Source organism: Mytilus galloprovincialis, chromosome 2 (assembly GCF_965363235.1).
Source record: "Mytilus galloprovincialis chromosome 2, xbMytGall1.hap1.1, whole genome shotgun sequence".
NCBI classification, from domain to species: Eukaryota; Metazoa; Mollusca; class Bivalvia; order Mytilida; family Mytilidae; genus Mytilus; species Mytilus galloprovincialis.
The window spans coordinates 73,853,892-73,873,752 of record NC_134839.1 but is presented as its reverse complement, the minus strand read 5'-3'; the positions used below and the strand labels follow the sequence as shown (position 1 = coordinate 73,873,752).

The following is a 19,861-nucleotide window of genomic DNA, read 5'->3' as shown; positions in this document are numbered from 1 at the left end:
AAAAGGAGTCGAAATTTCAGACATTTACAAAATTTACCTTTTTTAAAGTTTTATCTATTACATTTTTGGATAAACACACCTAACTTTTTTATATGCCAATAGATAAAAACAAAAAGATTTTTGTAAAAACATTATAAACATCTTTTTTACATAAATATGCTCTTAATATGAACAACATTTCTTCAGAAATAACATTTTGTTTACAAAGTAACAGGATTTTAGGGGAAAAGGAGGGGGGGGGAGTATTCATATTTTGCGGAATATTTACATATTTACTAGTATCAAATTTATAAAAAAATATTGTTGACTTTCTCATATAGATTGGTACAAATAATTTTTAATACATTATCAATACTAGATATGGTTTTTAATATATCAAGTGCTATAGCACCACGCTTTACTTAGGAATTTAATATTGGATTCGATGCTACTCGTTTGAAAAATGTTAGAAATGAGAATTTTGTTTAATCAACTATTTTGACCGGATTTAAGCAAACAACATATGTAGGATCTGTTTACAATTTTCGTTTTTTATACGTTACAAAAATGCATTCCTTAGGCTGAAGAAATATCACTATAAGTTTTTGTATGTACTTTGCTTTAATGACAAACGATACAGTTTGACCCGACGACGATTTTTTACGAAAATTTGCATACAAGCTTTTTTTCACATAAACAATTCAAATATGTAATAAAAAATATACCTCATTGTGCTTCTTTATGAGACAAAAGGAGTCGAAATTTCAGACATTTACAAAATTTACCTTTTTTAAAGTTTTATCTATTACATTTTTGGATAAACACACCTAACTTTTTTATATGCCAATAGATAAAAACAAAAAGATTTTTGTAAAAACATTATAAACATCTTTTTTACATAAATATGCTCTTAATATGAACAACATTTCTTCAGAAATAACATTTTGTTTACAAAGTAACAGGATTTTAGGGGAAAAGGAGGGGGGGGGGAGTATTCATATTTTGCGGAATATTTACATATTTACTAGTATCAAATTTATAAAAAAATATTGTTGACTTTCTCATATAGATTGGTACAAATAATTTTTAATACATTATCAAACCTAATGCAGTTTTAAAAAAGAGGGCTCCATGCACTCGTTTTCAAGTGAAATAAGTTTAGATCATAAAAAAAAAAAACAGTTGAAAATGCATCTTTACCCGATATGTCACTGTCGCGAAAATAATATTTTACGTTAACAACGTCATTACTCTCAACTGTAACTATATAGTTTGCCATTAAGTCCCCTTTTATTACATTTTTAATGCCTCATCTTAAATAGCAAAAACTAATCAACACACTATAAGGAGATAGAGCATTTTCTTTCGTGTATAACAGTTCGATGCTAAAAACAAATTAAGCTGTACAGCTATAAGACAGATAGTATCCTGTGAGTTGTTTTAGATTGACACATTAAGTGGGTGATACTTGTTAAACAGTTTATTGTTATAAATATCTTTATTGTAAATCTGAAAAAGAAGGATCATTTATTTCAATTGAGTTTTATCTGTAATCAACGTTATTTTTATATGGCTGTTTTGAAAGATACTTTAAAATTGCAGATACTCAACCTGGTGTTCTGAGATGAATCTATGCTATATCGTTATACAATTCAATGAAAGTTGCCATTAACGGAATGTAACTACATTGTACGAGGGACAAAAATAAAGCATAAACACAATACCAAACCCTAAGATTAATAAAAATGGGAAAACCCATAAACATGACTAAATCAAACGTTATCAATCAACGAAATGTCATATTCCGGACTAGGTACAGACATTTTTCGAAGAAAATGTTGTGTCTAACCTGGTTTTAAATCTAGCATAGAAACCATCAGTTATACTAGGATTGCAAGTCTTTGAAACAGCTTTCCATAATCAGAGTAAAATATAAATACTTTGGGGTACATACAATATTCATACTTTTTTTGAAACGTTTAGAATGATGATAATTAAAACAGTAAAATCAAATAAAACTAAGGCAACAGAGGCCATATGGGTTCAGATTCCGTACATCAATCAAAAACACACAAAATAGACAAAAAATCTAAACCGGAAGAAATCACATTAACTCTAAACCGAAGGAAACGATATGGTTTTCTGAAATGCACCATCCATGCGTTTCCACACTCAATCAAAACGTCACAATAGCAAGAGATTAAATCCGGTAAATTAACTGAACAGACGAGTAATCCGGTATCGACGACAAAACATTTATGTCAAATATGAGTTGAGACACAGAATCGTATCGGCCACCCATTTCGTGATAGAGAATGTAAAACTTATGTCATGTCGATCCAGCTAGTTCTATTTAATAATCTGAAAAGAACAGTCTATGTATGAAAACATACCAAATTAACATACTTATCAAACACACTAGACGCCGATTAATACAAAAAAGAAGTAAACATATTAACACAAAAAAAAAACCAGAAAAACAAAACAGAATGGTACTTAAAAAGACAAAAAGAAAACAATAAAACGAAATAAAGATTTCAGATGTTATATTTCTTTAAATTCATTTGTATGTTACAAAGGAAAGCTTTCAGGTTTTAACTCATAAAGATTTGCAGTTTGTAAGGATGTTTTAAATTGGATGAGTTTTTGGTAGATTTTTATTGTTTTTGGGATTGTGATCCTACTAAATCAGCGGAATGTGAATTCCAAAAACAGATTTGTTAGTATCAGAAGTACATTGATGGTTCATCTGCTTTGACGTTTATTATCTTACTTCGTAACTGTTATTTTCTTCTCATGATCCTCACTAATATGACCTATACACATAGAAAAACGTATTAAGAATTTTTGCTCCTAAAAATATCTAACTTTTTAAAGAACTGTTATCATATAAATACCAGATATTAAAAGGCAGAAACAAAAATAATGATCTTGTTTTTTTTTTTAGTTTTTTTTTAGATATAAATATACAATCATTTTTATAAAGTGTTTTCCTTTCACGGATTTGGCTATACTTTTTGGACCTTTTGGATTATAGCTCTTCATCTTTTATATAAGCTTTGCATTTCAATTATTTTGGCCACGAGCATCTCTGAAGAGACATGTATTGTCGAAATGCGCATCTGGTGCAGGAAAATTGGTACCGTTAATGTTATTCTCAATGGAAACTAACTTCAAAATGCTTATATTTTTTCTTTGTAAAATTTGCAATTGCTAAACAGATAATATGCAGTTGAAAATATTGTATTTTCATAACTGCAAAAATATATGAAAATTTAAAAACAAGAATTGATAAAAATTATTGTCAAATATTTGATCAAAGTTATCTATTCATAAAAATGTCGATAGATTAGACCGAATATGAACTTAACACCATAAAATGTTCTTCCGTGCATGTATGTTTACTCCAATCCTATTTTCAGAAGCAGATATAAAAAAAAAAACTTTTTCCACTATTAGGTATACAGATACCATAAAATTGCATAGAACAATTCCAATTATTATAACCAATGCACACATTGGCATTAAACGGGGAACACTGTCTAGTTAGCGAAATCATTTGAAGGTCTTCGTGTCAGAAAAATCAATGGATTTTCCATTTAACAGCTACTAGTAATCACATATAATTTGTACAGTTCCTAAATAGTGGTCTAAAAAGAAATGAATTGAAAGCTTAATAAATCTGTTTTATCAAAAGAAGCCATTTAATTTCGACTTTTTGTAACTAATGATCTACTACTGCACGCATTGTCATTAAGTGATTTTAACAGTCACCCTTTGAAGCTATAAGAAAAATAAACAAGGTAGACTTGTGAATTTAAAGATCACGTATATCAACATCTGTCCATGAAAATGAAGTTTGTCGTCTACGAAATGTCGTCTCATATATTATGTCTTTTATAAAACTCTATTTTTGAAACAAGGTCGTAGAGGTCCAGTTTTCAACAGTTAAAATAAGGATGTTGAAATGTTAAACTTTCAACGTAGAGAAGCGATCTAAAATGTGAACTCTTTCGCTTTAAGGTCAACACAAGTTAACTTTTTGACGAAAAAGTTGTCTTTTTATTCTTTCACATTCCAAAATGATAGACTTACGGGTCACATTCATATTTAGATTCTGGAAAATTACGGAAAGTCAAATATAACTTAAAAATTAGGATATATTGATTATGTCATGACTAAGAGAGTGTATAAAAAAGGGGCGAAAGATGTCAGAGGAACAGTAACACTCATAGATAGAAAATCAAGTGACAACGCCATTGCTAAAATTAAAAAAAAAATAGTACACCAGCCACAACATAGAAAACTAAAGACTAAGCAACACGAATCCCACCAAAAACTGGGATGATCTCTGGTTTTCCGGAAAGGTAAGCAGATCCAGTCGTGTTGTTCATGTTATTACAAACCGGTAAATAGTCTAATTCGGTAGGCCACATGCGTGAACGAGGAAGGTGATTGTAGTTACATAAGGAAAATATCCGATATCATCTGTGAAACGGTTATTCCGTAACGCCCAACCAACTCGTGACGGCGTCCGTAAAAGATACGAATGATGATTACAAATGCACAAATTTGAACTGTTGGTGTACAAGCTGCCTTGTGAGCAGCAAACCCCTATCATGGAAATCATGATAGGAAATACAAGCCCAGGAATATCGTATCAATTTGGAGATATATACTCCGTATGTAGGCCCTGCTGGAATGTTGCTATATAGAAATGGAAAGTTCACAACTAGGAATCTGCAATCATCTCTTTTGTCGTAAATTATTGTTTATCCCGACCTTCATTGTCAATTTCTAGATATTAGTCAAGATATAATTAGTTATCAAAATTTTGTAAACAGGAAATTTGTAAAAATGACCACAGTATTGATATTCATGTCAACACCGAAGTGTTGACAAGTCGGCTGGTGATACCATCGGGGACGAAACATCCACCAGCAGTGGCTTCGACCCACTTATAAAACAAACTTAATTATATCTGGTGTAACCCTTATCTCTAGTTTGATGGGGAAAATGCGTTCAGCATATTTTAATTTTGATTTTTTAAGTAAGAGAACATCATCTACTAGTATATAGCGGAAAGTAAAGATAAAGGATACTGCTAACTTCTTATCTGTCTTCCTAAGAAGTTTCTGTATGGAGTCGACCTCTTAATGATTAAGAAAAAGTCGGTCAGAATTGACTGCATGCTAGAAAAAGCAGAGTTTCAATTTTTCGCCAGGAAAACATAATGAGTATTATTTTTTTCAGCGTGTGAAATATATATTGTATCACAGGAAAGGTATCTTACGGTTATTGGTTCAAAATTTACTCGTTTGGGGCATTTTTTGAATAGATTTGTGTTGCTCAGTCTTTAGTGTTCAATATATATATATATATATATATATGTATATTCAACAGAGTAGATGCCAATGCTGGTAGAGATCTACTATCTGAGGGAATCACCACCCAAAAAGTAAGCACTCCATGATTTCATCAAAAATTATTATGCTATAGCGTTGTCTTTTCTTTCGACATATGAGTTTTAAATAATCCTTTTTAATGACCCTTAGTAAGAAATATATAAGCTTACAATTATAGGTGTTAACATTCGACTTTATTTGATATTTTGGTTATTTAATATTAACGTGATGTTTTGAGCAACTTTTTTTATCAAACCAGATAAATGTTATTTAAAAATTACCAAGCAAGCGGTTGCAGAGATGAAAAAACCCACCGAAATCATGTACATTATCATAAATTTATAACTTTTGTAACTTTGCAGCAACCGTATTATGTTCCGGCTCCATACATTGCACAATAATTATGAAACTACACCAGTGTTCAAAAGCGAAAGAAACAGTTGATGAATACAAACTTATTTGTGCTTTTCAGAATTTACCTTCACAAGAACTGCTCAAATATAAAATATTTGATTACAATTGAAACTCAAATGAATATAGACCTTGTAGACATAAAGAGCTATGAAAACATTATTTTTTTTTTGCCTACGTTCAACTTTGCACGTTTCACAAATGATATCGGATATGTTCCTTACGTCGTAACTACAATCCCCTTCCCTTTCATGAATGTGACCTACCGAATTATACTATTTACTGGATTTGTTATCACATAAGCAACACGACGGGTGCCGCATGTGGAGCAGGATCTGCTTACCCTTCCGGAGCACCTGAGATCACCCCTAGTTTTTTGGTGGGGTTCATGTTGTTTATTCTTTAGTTTTCTATGTTGTGTCGTGTGTGCTGTTGTTTGTTTGTCTTTTTCATTTTTAGCCATGGCGTTGTCAGTTTGTTTTAGATTTATGAGTTTGACTGTCCCTTTGGTATCTTTCGTCCCTCTTTTGCACTGAGGACTATAATTTTAAGCTATTGTTTTACTGTAGCCTAAAATGACATCCGGAAAATGTATACTTACCTTTGCTTTTTCAACAATGGTTATATGGAATACCCTTGATGTTCTGGTACTAGTATTGCTAAACTATTATACTTTTTCTTTTTTTTTTTATAATGGAACTGATGAAATCAATACGATGTCGATTTGAAAATAAACAACAACATGATACATTTTGGTTGATAAAAAGAAAGCTAAATGACGCAACAACACATTTTTGAACCTGGTAATGACGGCCATTGTTCATAATACAGTTATAAAATAAACATTGAAAAAACCCAAATGGCAGCAATCGCAGTCCAAGATATCATGCACGGAATTCATATTAAATTATCATTGAAAATGACGCTTGAACTTGACATCCAAGTCTACGTATTAACTTATATCTATAATTTTCACTGAATGTTAAAAGCAAAATCAACACTTGCTTGGTTGAGACTATCGCACATGATTTTTAGCTTATCATCACATTCCCCGTTGAGTTTCATCTATGAACATTGAGAATTTTCATAAGTGAACATACATGTATCTTCATATATGTATTAACTTCAAGCAAGGGACATCAAAGTCAATGTTTATTATTTTATGACAATGAAATAATAATCGGAAATTTGGTCGCCTTAAAAATTTAATTTCATAAAATGAATTGCTGTTATTTTACATTCATTTATGAACCCTTTACTAATTGAATAACCAAGTTTGGGCTATGAGATCGAAGAACAAAAACACCGCTTCAATGTCGAAACACATATAAATGCACCGATTCCAAAGCTGTTCATAGTTTTTTTTTTTATATAATCATCTCCTATAGCTTAGTGAAGTAGTTTTGTTTCGTCAAATTGTCTTTATTAGGTACGTTACCTATCCATAGACAAATTATAAGATTACCGAGTTATAAATATGTACTTAATTGGATAGTCTATAAAAAGGAATATACTATGCAATTAAGAGCTTGGGGCAAGCCCCTCGCTCTAAATTTCATAGTATATACCTTTTAATAGACTGACCGAAACTTTTTCTAAATATTTAAATTGTAACATAAAAGTATAGAAAATACATGTAAATGAAAAATCATCAATCGGATTGAAAGATTCCTTTGTACCATTTAATCATGAGGACACTGTTAGAATCGAATCAGATTAATTCACACTTGTTACTCCAGTAAGCATTTTAACCAAACAGTTTTTAAAATAGATTTGTAATAATTTAATAATACCATTTAGGCTCAGTTCGGGAATTTAGGCACTTGCAAATGATAATCTATGTCATTCTAATACTTGAAATTATTTTTATCGGCAATGTGTATATTTCTATGCTTTAGGTGTACTCTGTGATGTTCAATGTTTAATTTTTTGAAATTTAGAAATAAAACATTGACGGACCTATGTAGCCAAAAAGAATATACATTTGGCGGAATATGAACAGAGAATTAGAGCTATAATTAAGGGAGATATGCAGTAGCTGCTACAGATTTTCTTGATTGATTTTAATAAAACAGAACACATTAACATATTTTCATACTTGTCTTAAGACCTGATATACCGAACAGGTGATAGTCTCTAACTACAAAGTTTTAAAATGAGAATCAACGAGCAAGATGTCATTATTTAATGTGTAGGTAAAATTTGCCTGAGTCGACCGCCAACGTTATAGTAAAGTGAGGATTAGTCATTTTGTTAGATACGAGTTTCCTCATAAATAATTGGAAATATTTGTCTTTTACAGCACGGGGGAGTTAATTCCAAAATTGTGGTTGGTATAAAACATTCAGAGTATAATCTGATATTGATTTAAAGTATGTTACTAACACTATATATGATTTTCTTAGACCCAATAATTATAAAGAATTGATTATAAAGAAAATTGTGATTAAAAGGTTAATATTTTTCTTGCAATTATATCACTTTAATATCTTTGAAGCGCCCGTTAATACAAAAGAAGCTTTTAGGCGTACTTGTTACATACAAAAGTGCAAATAGTGTATAAAAGACCATGTGTTTGCCATACAAGAAATCTTAAGTGAAATTAAAGTACACATCTCCTATTTGATATACTATTTCAGAGCTTGTATTTCCTATAACGATTCCCTAGATAGAGTATTGGGCTAACAAGGATAAAGTAAGATATCAAAAATATCGAATTCGAAGGAAAATTCCAAACGGAAAGTCCAATATTAAGCGACAAAATTAAAAGCGCGAATAAATCCAACAAATGGAAAACAACTATCATATTCCAGACTTTGGCCAAGCATTTACTTACGCAGATTTGGCACCATCTAATAGTTTTTTTCTGTTATGAAGAACCAATTTCGGTAAACAAAAAAACAAATACACCTAAGACGAAACCATCAGCATGCTCTACTTTTTGATTGACACCAGATTTTGTTGAGTTTAGTTTTTGGGGTTATGACATTTAATGACAATTTCGACATACTAATATGTACTAGATGTGCACCCGTATACTATTTTGTAGTAAATAATCAATTAGTAACCCACATAAAATGAGTACTAGTGATTTCCTCTCATATATCTCAGTGAACTAGCAATTAAGGATAATTAAGGATACTATCGATGCTTAATTGCATTATGCATATCTGGATAATTTCTTTCTATTGACAGATAAAGACGACTTAAAAAAGCGAAAGATTCCAACGAGATAGGTCGAAGAAAAACTTACAACGCCAACACCAACCTCACGAAACTATAAACGTGCCAATTTTCACTTTCCAGCGATAAACGTTTTATTTATCATCAGCAACGTACTTTTTTCCCCACCGTAGGCTCGTATAATAATGACTTCCTTAACATGGGTGTGATACAACAGTAAAACAATGACTAAAATCGACAAAGCATAAGCGTTGCAGTTACCACCACAAGTTGGTTCCCTGATACGATGTGTTTGTGTCTCAACTCACAGATGGCATGTTTATGCGGTTTAGGATCTTTAGATGATTGTCTAATATGTACATTTATTTATTGTTCTACTCCCAATTATAACATTATGACGAACTGTAGAGTATCAAACAAGGTGAACCAAGCATAGGGAGGAACCGCATATTACGACCCATGCAGTTCCTCATTTTTGTCTTATTACATGATTTATGTATTCAAAATGGATTTACTAAATATGATCAACGATAAAATACAGTTGTTTACAATTGCATTTGATTGTGACATCTTTTCTTTGTCTACACTTGTGTGTTTGAAAGGAAAAGTTAAATATGCATTTTATAAGCTGTACCCAGGTCACAATTTCTTCAACATAGTTGATGATTTTTATCTACGTAACATAAGCCATAAATGATGTACAGCAATAAACCGTGTGTTCAATATGCATAGTAGTTCTCGATCATTACAAATTGATATGCCATAGAAGAGACAATACTTTCTGACAAAGATGATGACTAAGTCGATATAGAAATATCATCAAATTACCGAACCAGAGGTTAATTCCAGTATCAAAGAGACCTTGAAGATTGTAACATGCAATGTTACACATTTTAAAGGGGTTCAACTATTTGAAAATCAAACACAAGGATTTCAAATAAAATTGCACTTTCAAAATAATTGATATAAAAGAAGATTTTTTTTCGACATAACATGATCTTTAATTCAACATTTGACAGATCTGTGGAAAATAATAGTAGAAATTAGTCTCATGAAAAGAAATTAGTTTAACTAAAATAGCTTGATCACTTGCTGTTAGAACAATAATTAAAAGAAGTTATAAATGATCAAAATAGCCTTACATAATGACATCTGTTAAGTACAATGACCTAGAATAAAAATACAAATTGGGAAATTTTGTTTTAGACCTTTACACTTTATTCTTTGTAAAAAAACCAAGAACAAGACATTTCATGCATTGTAGGTTTTATGGTAGCATGATTGCCTCTTGTTAAGCACGTCATTAATAATTGTCTGGCTAAGGGAAACCAAAAGCTTTATGATTAGCATTTGTTCTTCCAGTTGACAAGCATTCAGCATATACCTTGTAAGCTATTACATCAATGTTATGGTTCAGCGCGTTAGTCTAGCAAAACCATAGCGCAATCAAAGTTAAAAAATGTGTTATCGAAATAAATGAAAAAGTATTATTTTCCTTCACATTGACTCAAGACATAAAAATGTGTATACCAGAATTAGGATTGCACAAATTATTTATAGTTATTGACGATGTAAATAAATATTGTTTGAAAAAGTAAAAATTAATGAACAGCATTTTTGTAGGAATTATTTGTGAAACATTTCTTGGCGACTTGTTTCATGAGGCAGGTTTTATATTGAAATTACTAAAGAAGAATGACACGAACTTTTTAAAGTTGGATTCCACTACTCAGATCATACCTTTTCAATGAACAAAAACTAACAAAAGTCACAATGGTTAAAGGTATGTACACAAGACGAGCGTTTCGTATATTAAAGACTCAGCATTGATGCTCAAATTAAAATAGATAAATTGGCAAATTAAAGGACGATTTTAAAGAGCACTAACGACGAAAAATTCCCTGAATTATGTAAATGGTATTTATGTCATTGCAAAAGGACAGTTAGGTAATTTGACAATCATGAATTTCAACCAGACATTGAGAATCAGACTAGAAATATTCAGTTAGACAAATGATATTACTTACCGGAAGTGTCAATTTTAATAATTATGTTGCAATATTTTATAAGAATCTACTTCATACATTGTCTCTATCATGATATTAATTAAAAGCCTATTTGATGAAGGTTATGCTTATATTGATGGTGTTTAATAATTAGGCCTTTTAGGGGCGTGCTTACATAAATTGTCCTTCTAGATTTCTGCCAAGGCCTAGTGCATCAAGTATGTGACTGACTTTAACACATCTTTGAGCGATTTTGTTTTCTTATTTTGGTTAATTGACACGAAAGAAAAGCAAAACAAGCAACTTCATTTAAGAATAAAGGAGCAACTATAACATTATTCAAATTCAATTAATAAATTGATTCAAGTTTCTTGAAAACATTTTGTTTATCTCTTTTCTTGCACTAAGACCTTTTTATCTTTATTCGTATGTTTAAGTTGAATGAAACATAAACAGGCAAAATAGCATATCAACTTTTATATCAAACCAGCTTATTACTTGCACTAAAATATATATAAAAAATGAAGATGGGGTATGATTGCCAATGAGACAACTGTCCACAAGAGACCAAAATGACACAGACATTAACAACTATAGGTCATCATACGGCCTTCAACAATGAGCAAAGCATATGTTTGTACTCAAGTTTCAATCCATAATATATATATATATGTATAAAACATGAAGACAATAACTTACTTTGTCTGCCAATTCGTTTTGACATCCGATGCCACAAGGATTTCAGTGTTATGAGATATGGAGTAGCAGTTTCACATCTATGTTCACACAACGTTGACTGCACACTTCGAGAATGCCCAGTGCTTAATATAACGAAAATTATCAAGATCGTATACAGTGTTTTGTATTTAGTTATGGTCATCACCTGTAACAGAAAAGAAAAAATATTGCCACAATGTATAGATTTTTAAAGAAAAGTAGTTACTCAGGTTTATCAATTCACATATCTCAATTTACATTGCATTTGATATTGAAGTACTAGTACTTACATATGTACATGTAGTTGTGTTTCTTAGGAATTGTATGTTTGTTGCGCTTTTAAAAACCACTAGAGTGTCTTTGCATAAAGGATTTCTTTATTAAATGTTATTGCTCGTTTTATAGTACTTATAAACCAAAAATTTATCACCTTTTCTTCTTGTACTCTTGTACGTATTCATATAACAAAGTCATAAAGAAATATATGTGGAAGTATCTTTTTTTTCTGCCATAAAGAGTATAATCAAGTATTATCGTATAGCTAATATAAGTAATATTCAATTACGATGATAGTTTTCGATTGCTTATTACATGTCACAATGTGACGATATTGTCGGATAGAATATTGGATATACTATAACTTATCAATTGATGTTGATTGGCAGTATAAAGGTTTTATAAATACAAATATATATGATCTCCACAAGCTTAATCAAATCATCTGAACAATCACTTCATAACAAGACACTTGATATTTTTGTGAATTGCAATGTTATTATATTCTATTTGTGAATCAACTACAATGTGTATTACAACTTCCTTAAATGCTTGAAGATACAAGGCCAATAAACTTTGTCGTTGCTTAGTATTCAAATTCAAAATCACTAGTAGATCGATATATTAATAAAAAGGAGAAAGGATTGGTGTACAAATAAAGGTTCATGTTGACCCTTTGGCTAAAATGGCTGCATTTTCACCTCAAATTTACTCTGAGTACAGACAAACGTGTGCATCTTAAAAAAATTTAAGGCATTACCTGCCCACGATTAATAAATTTCAATTATGTTTCATGTTTTAGAAAAATAAAAACAGGATTTTGCAGTGCACTATTTTTCATTCCTGCAGAAGGTGCCAAAATAAACTGAGTTGGCAAGAGGTATGAGAACTTCCCCACAGGTAATGTTGAAGTGAGCTGAATTGATAGATATGGACAATAGATGGACAATAGATAACTGACAATAATTGGTGATTTAAACTGTGTACCTGAGGGGACAATATCAAGTAAAACTCAACTGTCTGATAATTTTATCATTTTCTACATGGACGAACAAACGTACAATGCAAAATCCAGTTAAGTTTTGAATTTTCTAAATCTTACAAATAATTTGAATTTATTTATCTAGGGCATGCCATTCCTTGGAAAATTTCCTGTTGCACAGGTTTGTTTGTACTTAGAGTTAATTTTAAAGTGAAAATGCAGCCATTTTATTATCCAAAGGATCAAAATGAACCTTAAGGCTCAATACGCTCACATTTTTCAAATTAACTATGGCATTGTATGTGGAGACTACTTTCAGGTAAAAAAAAAAAACCCTCTTACCTGCTATATATGCGTATTTGGTAACAATATTCCCTGATGTTTTATGAACTTATTAATTTTCCTCGGAATTGCTTTTTTTTATTTTACTTTTTTCGTACTAAATACTATAAAAAAAGTATAAATGAAACCCTTGATATTATGATTCTATTTCCGTTCCAAAAAAGTATGTGACTAGGACAAACCCTTTTTAATTACTTTTCCGTTTACTATATCGTTTATTCTTCTGAAAGTATTTCTATATATTGCATTGGTAAAAGTATTTTATGCTGATATCTTTACAATATATTTCAAATAAAGCAGTCACATTTCTAAATTGTCATTGCGTTCTATCAGTTTTCTTACATATTCTTACTGATATACATTATGGTATCAAAACATGAGCGGTACATGCTTTGTCATTGCAGAAAGCATTGTTGTGACTTAGTGAACATTTACCTAGATGATGTTCATAACAGTAACATATATTATGATTACACAGCATTGTTGTATTGTTATTAAAATAATTTCATCTAGTTTGTTGTTACCTCTAATTTATTTTCCTTTGTGGATAGGACTTGATTGTTTTATATAGTTTCTCAGCCTGTCTAGACCTGTTTTTTTCTTGTTTAAAAAATCTGTCTGTTTGGGATATTTAATGCTTGTTCTTTGATTATGATACTAGTATTTTGTGACGAAAGAACATGTGTGTTGACATATTTATGTCTTTTATGGTTAAGTGTTTTATGACTGGTGTCACATTTCTTGTATTTTACATTTCCCTAACTCATTAACGGTACAAATTGAAATTGAGGACAATATGTCTAGTCCAATAGACTGATATACAATATAAACACATACAATCACCTACGCTAAAATATTTGCCTCTAGATATATGTCTTGTTATTACTGAAATTGATCTACTATCTCATTGATATTTTTAAATATCTTACTAAGACATCTTTTAATATTTGTACTAAAATAGTGACTCTTAACCCAAATGACTTGAAATAACAAACAAATCTATTTATCTAATATATATATTTTTTTAAGCTGAGCATGCGACGTTCAGAACCAAGATATTTTCTTTTTCACAAATGTAGGAGAAGAAAACATCAGATATGTTTTAAATATCAATTAACGTTTGAAAAAGATGCCCTTTCGACAAAAATACCCCTTCAGTGATATAAATCCAAAACCAAACACCAGCATTGTTGTGCTGATAAAAAGGACCAAAGGTAAAGTTTGAAACGGAAAGGAATCAAATGTATGCCCGAAGAAGATATATTCCTTGATTTGAAATGATTCGACATTAAGAAAGATGAATTTGAAGAAAAATATCTGTATTTACTGATGTAATGCCAAGTAATGGCTACGGTGCTCATAATAAGTTACAAAGACTATAACAATCAAAACCAAGGAGTAAACAAAGACTCACAAAACCAAAGGACATTGACATCAACAGTTATAAATAACAAATAAGAAACAACACGAACTCCAGTAAAACCCGGGAGTGAAATCAGGTAAAATATGAAACAAATCAAATTAATTTAAGGTACATGTTATCTCAATTTTGTATTCTATTTGCATAACACACATTTTTTTATGACATTTGCGATAAGCTAGGATACTTGATTTATGGAAAAGATATTACGTGTTGGACAATTGTAATTCTTTCTGTTTTCAGCTTTGAGCAAAACCAAGATGGCTACCACTAATGATTTAATCACTATGGTAAGAATAGGCACTCGTTCCTTGAAACTAGCAATCCATATTTTTTATAAGAGTTTTGTAAACTAAATAAGATTTGATTTTGTTCTTCCGGGTGACGTTCCTTTTATCAGTTATAACTAATAAAGCTAAGGTAAAAGTTGATATGCACAATACCGGTGGGAGATAATACGTGATGTCACATAGTAGGATTCTGTGAAGCAAATAAAGTACAACAACTTAAATTGAAGAAAGATAAATTATAAAATTATTCTTCAGAGACATTAATAGTATTATTGCACTACGTCTCTTAAGATTTCCTTTATCTTGACAGAAGTAGTGGATATATTGATGAATGGAAGGAAATTGAGTTTAAATAGAGTGTAATGATTCAGTCGTAAATGAACTTAACTTCGAACTTCAATCCCATAATAATTATAAAAATATTGTATGACAGAAAACTTAAAAGCAAAGAGTCAGGATCTTATTAAGAACTTTCAATATGATCGGTTATGAAAATAAAATGTTGATATTGTGGATGTTTAATACTAAACTAAACTTTGGATCGAATGCACTTAATGAATGACGTCACATGTATATACGCAATGTTTACTCGAGTGACTTCTCAGCAGAAAGTTTAATCGAATGAAAGGACAGCATTGAAATCGAAAATGGTTTGGAAGCAGACAAAGAAATGTTCACTATTTGGGACTTTGTGAAACTTCAGTTGGAATGCAGCCACACTTTTTAGTCTAGTTTAGTCAGCAACAATTGCAGAGAAACAAAAACGTGTGGCACCACACTAGTCAGTGATGATAAAAAGTGCATGTTAGAGAGGTGTCTCATTGGCACTCATACCACATCTTCTTATATCTATGTAATCGACGTTTAAATTTATATTTGGAACTTAAATTTATCATGCTTGACTATAATTGAGTTGTACAGTTGGACATTTTGTAAATAATACTGTAAAAGCAGAAATTTTCGTGAAGGATTTAATTTCGTTTAGTTCGTAGAAAGAAAATATATCCACGAAATTAAACTTCAACTTAAATTTAACCTACATATTATATTCCTTCGATTAAATAGAAACCACGAAATGAAATCCCATTGAAATCTTAAATAGAGACAAAACCACGAAATTTTAACCAAACGAAAATTATTGTTTATACAGTTACAACATGTCGGATATTAGTTTAATTTGCTTCTTCTTTATCAATTCTTAATATTCCATAGTGTGTGGTGTGTAATTTTATTTTTCTGTTTGTCTTTTTCATTTTTAAATATAACATTGTCAATAGATATAGGAAGATGTTGTGTGAGTGCCAATGAGACAACTCTGCATCCAAATAACAATTTAAAAAAAGTAATCTATTATAGGTCAATGTACGTTTATTTTCGATTTATGAAAATGAATGTCCCTATAGTTTAAACACGTATAGACATATTTGTAGAGCAAAGACATGTTTTACATACCGGAAACAAATCGAACAAATTAAGAATTGAAAAAATCAAGAAAACTTATTTTGAAGAAGCAATGTAGTTCAATATGCGTATAAGTAAAGACATGACTTCTTAAAGGGGTACTAGTTGTCAAATTCATGTCCACCGATTTGACTCAAATTCTCATATTTGATTAATAGCAATGTAATACATTTATCCAAGCTACAAAATGTAAAAAAAAAAAATATCCAATTTACAGGGCATGGACTCGATGATATCTAACTTCGTTTCGTGTGTATTTTAGTATAGAAGCCATCTTAATAACTATCGAGTTGACCTCCAAAGATCTCTGATGGTCATATAAGCGATATAAACATAAATACAGATATGAATTGATTAAGCGAGCTCGTGCAAAGGATTTTTTTCTAGGTCTGTTTTATGTCATATTATACATGTTGATTATTACAAGCAAAGAAATAAAAGTCATAAAAAACCTCAAATTAAAAAAAAAAATATGCATATGTTTTTATTACTAAATGGATAGTTTTCATTATACAACTTATGTACATATACTTTTTTTCTGAGGAAAATTCTTTAATTTATCCACATTTAGAAGAAGTGTACTTATTTTTAATTGCTTGCTTCCAGGAAGCAATTCGCCGACATATTTTCCGTATGCATAGTAACCTGAGCGTAACCCTCTCGTAAAAATCCAGTGATCGCAATACGCATTGATCTGTCATTGAAATAAACAAATATCTAATTATACATGTTAAACACGTGCTCAATACCCATGTCTTTTGTTATTTGTTTACTATAAGGTGACAATCGGTAAAACTCGGCTTCAAAACACGGCATTTAATGAGCAGCCATATTTGTTAAATCATAACAAACAGAGAGAAAAAAATTGATGATTATATGAATATATACCACTCACTCGTTTCATATGACTTTAAATTGGACAAGACGGATAATGTTTATGTAGACGGGAAGATCCAAATGTCCGTTTCATTCAACATCCATCTACCAATGTTTTAATATCGAGCAATATTAGTCACATTCGCAGATTTTTTTTAAATGTCTTCTTAAGATACATTCAAAGACCCCTCACAAAATGACGAAAACAATTAAATAATGACATTCTATATTCGAACTATTTTCTGATAAGGTTCACATATATCGGTTGTTGAAAACGAAGAAAATTCATTGGTAAAGATAACACAAACTGTATAAAACATAATCGTTATAGAATACAGTGTTAAATCTATGTTCATACGTGTAACAGTCTTTATACAATTGAAACTAGTTGCGGATGCCCGAACCCTTTGCATAGCATAAAAAACCTTCACTTTTTGTTTAAAGATATGCCGATTGTCTTTTCACATAAGAAGAATCTAACAAAAAAAACTTACCAAATCGGCACAACTGATATAAATATTTCGAATAAAACTACTGGATTATTGCACAATGTTTCTCATTATGTAACAATTTGTATATTCATGATAAGCTATTTTTCTTTAAACATAAAACGCATGTCGCCTACATTGCGACTTCAATTCTTATCTGTGCTCCGCCTATTTGTATAAAATTTGCACTTTTAAGGTAAAATTGTATCATTTTGTCAAGTAAAGAAGCGAACGAATTTGTTTTGTTTTATTTATTTGCGATGCTTAATGGTCACTGATAGCTTCAATTTGATGAGAAGTCAATTGTCTATAATATCATTTTGAATGTGATACTATGAAGATAATATCTAACATTGAAAATGTTCTGTTTTACTAAATGATGTGACTTTGACTATAAAAAGAACAGAGTGTTTTACATGTATGGTGTAACATAACGTCAAAGAACAATTCTAATGCAACAACGTTTGTAACGTTCATTTTGATTGGATAACGTCACTTTCTTACATGGCATCAATTCACAATTGATGCTATGGGACGTACACGCAAGCGCAGACGGCATATGACAGATTTTAAATACATGTTTTAACGTCGTTTTCTGTCAGTTTCATTAGAATGGAGATAACAATATTGTATTTTAAGCTCCGACGGCATCAATTTGGGATTTGATGGTCGCAAATACCCGTTTACTGTCTCCGCTAACGCGTCGCCAGTAAACTTAATTTGCGACCATCAAATCCCCAATTGATGCCGTCGGAGCTTAAAATACAATACAGTTATCTCCTAAACATTAAGTCAAAATTGACGTTTACTGTTCTAAAACATTTCATTTTTTGTTGGTAATGTAACTAAACACCTGAATACGCTTTAAACTAAGGATAGCTGACAATTTGACTGGTGAAACCATCCAGAACGAAATATTCATCTGTATGGACATCGAACCATTGATGAACAGTAAATTTACAGAAAATGAACGCTACTGATGAGTCTTGAAAACGGAATGCACGTCTGATGTACCGATTTTTTAAAATTGTTAACGTTGGTGATTTTTTACCATGAAAAAAAGAAAAGAGCGATAACTGTCATCATTTAAGTTGTGACACTGAATTCAGGTGAATAATGGTATGTATATATCAATTGGTGTTTCTAATTTCATTGTACTATTATTCAGAAAAATATAGCTTCACTCATAATTCGCGCATAGTTCACGTCCATGTAAGTGAAGTTCAGTATTATGAAAATAAAGATGAACAAATATAAGAATACAACAGAGCCTGACATCTGCTATAATCGAAAACTCAGCAGACATCTACTCAGAATTGATCAACATCTATGTCAGATCTCTATGCAGGAGAGTGGAAGTATTACCATTTCTGATCATCAATGAACATACTGAGTATTAACAAGATATGGACACTTAATTGTATTTACCTTGCTGACAAGTTATACAGCATAATCCTTGGCAATGTGATTACAATAATTGTGATTTATTTTAAGCTTTTAATGTACTTGTACCGTTTTTAAAATATTCCATCAGGAATAAACCATAATACACTAAGCCTTGATCTTGAATTACAGTGTCATTGTTGCAATAAATTCCTTGATTGAAATTCCTGACTAACAGTTATAATACTGATCTAGCAAATTGTAGCTTTGTATGACAATGTGATTCTGGTAAATCTACAAAAGAACGTTCCACAGCTTTATATTGATAATAAAAATCAAGAATCTTTCCTTCAAGACTGACATAATATATGAAATGAAATATATCGGAATTCAAAGTTCTAATCACGTATATTGCATATCTTATTTATTTTTATAACATTTATAAATCCAAAATGGGATGAAGCGACTTCTTCGCTCTTGAAAAGACGAAACGTATCGAAATTGCTGTTTTCATACCTCAATGTAACCACCGTGGCCATGTTCCAAATATTATGTTTAATGTTTAATAAAAGATTTATGGAAACAATGTATCCACTAATTCATTTCCTCCTACACAAAACAACTAATCAATGAGTTATATAT

General features: G+C 30.8%; 1 protein-coding gene across 2 annotated transcripts in view; it reads right to left on the bottom strand.

Moving 5' to 3' along the window:
* The window catches only part of LOC143064358 (uncharacterized), a 47,990-nt gene that overhangs the window by 7,332 nt on the left and 20,797 nt on the right, over window positions 1–19,861 (bottom strand). For both annotated transcript variants that reach the window (XM_076237124.1, XM_076237125.1), the window contains exon 2: window positions 11,684–11,867. In XM_076237124.1, the coding sequence (XP_076093239.1) occupies window positions 11,684–11,867 (184 nt within the window). The remainder of the gene's footprint in view (window positions 1–11,683; window positions 11,868–19,861) is intronic.